The following is a 5469-nucleotide window of genomic DNA, read 5'->3' as shown; positions in this document are numbered from 1 at the left end:
AGATATATTGTTATATTATTATTATATTATAATATTAGTACTATATTATATTATTATAATTATTATTATATTATTGGCACTCTGGAATACATCAGTTTAGGAATGCTTCCATCACCTCAGAGCTCTCACCCTGGAAAGCAGCAGAGGAATCTCCCTGCCAAAGATGACTAAAATAACTGGGTGTGTGTGCCCTCCTTGTGTGTGGTTTTCTGGAGTGTGTGTGTGTTTGGGAGTGAATCAAAGCCATGCCCAAAATGGTGAATTTAACCCTCCACTGGCGCCATTTACAGGTGATGGGATGCAGGAAATCAAACACAGTCCCTCACTCAGTGGCACAGAGCAGCTCCAGCTGAAGTCCCCAGGATGGTGTCGGGGAAATACCTGTGGGACTAAGACCTGAAATGCTCAGGTAGCTCCAGCACAGCCCCTGCAGAGGCTGCCCTGAGAAATCAGTGTCATTAACCATGGAAAGACATCAACAAAGACTTCCTAGAAATCATTAAACACCACAGGTATGCTGGATATTCCCCTTCTCTGGAGCTGAATCCCAGCCCAAAGAGCTGGATCCTCCTTTGCTCCTTTGCCCAAAGAGGGCAAAGCAAGGGGGGGATCCCCCTTTGCTCCCCTCAGCCACTGTCACTGTCACAGCTGCAGAGCAGCTCCAGTCATTCCTTCCACAGCCTGCACTGGGGCAGGACTCAAAGCTCTTGGTATTTATTGGCATTTACTGTGGGGAACTGTTTTAAAACCTTGGAGCAGATTGTGCAGAGCAGCTGTGGCTGCCCCTGCATCCCTGGCAGAGTCCCAGGCCAGGCTGGACAGGGCTTGGAGCAGCCTGGGACAGTGGAAGTGTCCCTGCCATGGCAGGGGTGGCACTGGCTGGGTTTTAGGGTCCTTCCAACCCAAACCTTTCTATGACCCTATGAAAGCAGGAGACAGAGCCCACCACACTCACCACAGCATCTGAACCACTCCAGTCTCCTTGTAACTCCACTGAAGCCTCACTTTATCAACTTAAAAGGAATTATCACCAGCTCTTAGAAAACCTAACAATGAAGACTTAGAAGAGGAGATTCTTGGGTATTAACTTAAGCTTCTCCAATCTGTTCCAGTCATTTTCCCTTTTCACATTCCATATCGACTATAATTCACTGATATTAAATAGTTTTAACATTATTATGGAGCTCTGATATAATTTTACTTTTGAAATGTATCAACTAATGAACTTTAATTCTGGTCTGGAACCTTAGGCAGATAGTTGCATTGCAACCATGGCTGCATTTAAATATAAAACCAGCATTCTGTGGTTCCATTACAGAACGGATGGAGGGACAGGACACAGGGAATGGCTTTGAAGAGAAAGAGGGCAGGGTTAGACTGGATATTGGGAAGGAATTGTTCCCTGGGAGGGTGGGGAGGGACTGGGACAGATTCCCAGAGCAGCTGTGGCTGCCCCTGGATCCCTGGCAGTGTCCCAGGCCAGGCTGGACAGGGCTCACCTGGGACAGTGGAAGTGTCCCTGCCACGCCAGGGGTGGCACTGGGTGATCCTTGAGGTCCCTTCCAGCCCAACATCCTTTGATTCCATGCCAATATAACAGCCAGTGGGCTTTCATTCCCATCTGGAAGCCCCAGCAGGTGTTTCCAGCCCTGCCCAGCTCTGGGGTACAAACCCCAGTGTCCGAGCACAGCCACAGCCCAGGGCACAACCTCTGCCACGGACACTGGGGGTCCCTGTGCCCAGCTCTGGGGGGTGGGAGGCACCACAGATTGCTGAGTGACCCAGTTCACCCGGGCTGAGCAGCTCCCCCAGGGAGAACCATCTGCTCCTGCCCTAATTTATTCCATTAGTCACAGCCCAGCACAAATCGCATTAACGCCGCGGGGCCGGGCCCAGCTCCCCAGAGCTGCTGGGGTGGGACTGCCCTGAGAGCCCCAGAGCCACTGACAGGCACCTCACATCCCCCCTGCCAGCCTGGGCCCACAGAAAGGGCCACAAAGGGCCAACCTGCAGCCTGGAAACGGGGAAAATGCCAAGCAGCAAATGTGTCACAGGGGGACACGTTCGGGACAGGAGGGAACGGCCTCAGGATGGGCCAGGGGAGGCTCAGGGTGCACATCAGCAGGATTTTCACAGAAAGGGTGATTAAATATTGGAAGGGGCTGCCCAGGGAGGTTTGGAGTCCCAATCCCTCGAGGTGTCCCAGGAAGGGCTGGGGGTGGCACTGAGTGCTCTGGGCTGGGGACAAGGTGGGGACCAGGCACAGCTGGGACTCTGTGACCTTGGAGGGCTTTTCCAACTGAAATGATCCTGTGAAGTCCTTAAAAACCCACAGTGACACCTGTACTGGGAGAATATGGGAAAGACTGGAAGAAAAATTTAACTTAAGCTGACCTTATTTTAAAACAACTATGAAATTAAACTCAGCCCCACATGGAGTAACATGGAGATTTGGTTTATAGCTGACTTGTAAATAAACCCAAAGCTTGTCCTTCCAGCAGAGCTTCAATGCCTGCTGTCAGCTCTGAGGAACAGGAGCAGCAGATGTTCCAGATGTTTCTCTTCCCCTTCCAGCACACCATGCCCACCATCCCAAAGCACCGAGCTGCCTCATGGCAAGTCTGTCCCACTGAGTGCACAACTGAGATGTGTGACAGAAGGGCTGAGTGGCTTGTTTGCTTCTTTTCTAATTAAAAACTATCTTGGTGATTTAAGTGGCATTTTGCAATCTAATTTACTGGGCAGTTTTGCAATGGACATTAAGAGCTATAAACAGCAGCCCTCTGTGGGCAGCAGTTGATAAGTGAAGAGCAGCGAGCAGAGCCCCTCGTGATGCCATCCCATAATGTGGCACCTTGCTTGTGTCCCTGGACAGGGTGACAGCAGGGCAGCTCTGCAGGGCAGGAGCACATCCCAAAGCCAGCCTCCCAGTCAAGCTCCATCACATCCTGCTCAGCTTCACCCAGAGCCAGACGTGCCTCTTCACGTCCAGTCACTGGAGTCACTGCAATCAGCTGTGATAAGCTGAACAGAGCAGGAGCCAACAGGGCTGAGAGAAAGCAGCAGTGACAACATTGTGGATCTGTAACCAAATGAGGAGAGCAAAAGCCCTGGGGATGGAGTAAACAGTGTCTGCTCCTCCTGCTGGGGAGAGCCACCAGGGCCAACAGAGAGGGGCACACAGGGCTTCACTTCCCAGGGAGCTGCTCTGACACTCCAGAGCAATCAGGAACCAATCTGCACCAGGCAGGATTTCAGAGGAGAGACTAAACAGCAGAATATTTGCTGAACACCACAGAAATTAAACCAGAGCTTGTTAACACACACAGGCCAGCAGAATTCCAGCCCAACCAGAGTCAGGGCTGGATTACCACGTGCCAGTCCAGCACTTCATCAGAAATGGCTCTGCTGCTGCCTCCACAGTGAGCAACACACTCAGAGTACCAGATCCACCCTAAAACCCACTGCCCAAACGCCCCTGTTTGCTTTAACACCACAAAGGCAGAAACAAAACTGTAGCTAAATGCACAATATCATATGGAGACAACAGATTTGTATTAATAATACAAATTAATTGCATTACTTTAGCAGAATTAATAGTAAATTTAGTCACTTTAGATTGAAAGTCGTGCACAACCTTCTATGCAAAAACTCCATGACTATCCTTTCGTCTTGAATTCTCCAACACCCAACCAATGGAATATCCTGCTCTGGTATTTGTGGTCAGCCCACTCTGTGCATCCCAAGCCACAGCATTTCCACACAGTGAGAGCAGGAGAACAAACTCCTAGAACTCAAGGTAGCCCTAAAATCCTTAGTTCAGTGTCTGAGTCAATCCTGCAGCGAGCAGAACAACCCATCCCCTTCTCCTTCCCCACAACTTCCATCTCCAGCTGGAGGAGGTGAATTTGGAGGAGAATTTGGGGTTTCTCAGGACTCAGAGACAATGCCCCCAGGGGATGCAGCACTCACCCATCTTCTCAGGCTCCTCAGGGCCCGTGCCAGCGATGCAGCTGCTCTCCAGGCCGTAGGTGGGATCCACCTTCCCAGAGGCTCGAGCTGCTTCCTGCACCTTCTTCACGTGGGCCTCCACCAGCTCCAGGGGCACCTCCTCTCTGACCCGGGAGAACTCCTCTGGGGGACACAACACACACAATGAGACATCCTGTGGTTTCTGCAGCAAATCAAGTCACATTTTCTCTGATGCATGTGCAGGTAAACCCTGGGACAAAGGGAATTCTCAAATAGCTGAGTTCCTTCCTGTCACACGAGATGGTTCATTCTGTCTTTCAGGTGTGGTAGAAGAACCCAATTACATAAAATTGTGTTTTATGTGGAAAAACAAGGCAAAAATTGAGATGAACTATTTTATCAAGCGGACACATCCAATGTCCACTCAAGACTTGAACTTTCTAGTGCAAGATGTCCCTGCCTATTGCAGGAGGTGGAACAGGAGGTCCCTTTAAGGCCCCTTCCAACTCAGTCCAGTCTGGGAATTCTAGGATCTCTGGCAAATAATTTCACACAGGTAAAACAGGAAAACTGCAAGGTCCACACTGAATTTGCCCAGAGCTGCACTGGTGACAGTGCTCAGAGGAACACCAACCACCAGGTGCAAACACATCAGGAGCAGTGAGGGCAAAAGGCAACACCAGCCATTCCTGGGCACTCAGTGGCCTCCTGGAGCCACTCCAACTTCACATAGAGTGCCTGGGCTGGGAGGGTGTGGATGTCACCAGGGCAGCCCCCTGGCAGGGCAGGGTCCCCTGGGCTGTGCCCAGGTGGGTCTGGGATGTCTCCAGAGAGGAGACTCCAGCCCCCCTGGGCAGCTGTTGCAGGGCTCTGCCCCTGCATGGACAGAGGCTGTTCCTGCTGCTGGGCTGGAGCTGTTGTGGTTTGGTTTGTGCCACTGCTCCTTGTGCTGTCACTGAGCAGAGCCTGGCACCTTCTCCTGGCACCCAGTTTGAGAGATCTGTGTGCATTGATGGGATCCCCTGGGAGCCTTCCCTCCTCCAGGCTGAGCAGGCCCAGCTCCTGCAGTCCCTGCTCATCAGAGATGCCCCAGAGCCCTGAACATCTCTGTGGCCCCTGCTGGACCCTCTCCTGCAGCTCCTCGGGCTGAGGAGCCCAGAGCTGGACACAACACCCCAGCCATGCCTCACCAGGGCACCCTGGCTGCAAATGGGATTTCAGGGAAGCAGAACACAAACCTGGGGGGAGCAGAGCTTCTCCTACAGAACCCGTACCCCCAACTCCTGTGTTTTGCTGCTCACTGAGGACTCTGCACCTCTGTGGCTGGAGGGGCAGGTAGACACAGGGTGGGGCATGCGGGGCAAGGGGAACAATGCAGGTGGTGAGGGACGTAGGGCAAGGGACGTGGGGCAAGGGGCGAGGGACGTCGGGCACAGGGATGTGAGGCAAGGGATGTGGGGCAAAGGGGCAAGGGGCACAGGGGGCGAGGGACACGGG

The 5469-nt window shown here is 52.3% G+C and overlaps 1 protein-coding gene across 1 annotated transcript in view; it reads right to left on the bottom strand.

The window, feature by feature from the left end:
• Window positions 1-5469, bottom strand: part of SMARCC1 (SWI/SNF related, matrix associated, actin dependent regulator of chromatin subfamily c member 1) — a gene marked incomplete at its 3' end in the record, with an annotated part of 56070 nt that overhangs the window by 14974 nt on the left and 35627 nt on the right. The window contains exon 22 of the mRNA XM_031062817.1: window positions 3973-4134. Within this exon, the coding sequence (XP_030918677.1) occupies window positions 3973-4134 (162 nt within the window). The remainder of the gene's footprint in view (window positions 1-3972; window positions 4135-5469) is intronic.

Source organism: Geospiza fortis, unplaced genomic scaffold, assembly GCF_000277835.1.
Source record: "Geospiza fortis unplaced genomic scaffold, GeoFor_1.0 scaffold178, whole genome shotgun sequence".
NCBI lineage: Eukaryota > Metazoa > Chordata > Aves > Passeriformes > Thraupidae > Geospiza > Geospiza fortis.
The sequence above is the reverse complement of the archived record's forward strand: the minus strand, read 5'-3'. Positions and strand labels throughout refer to the sequence as shown.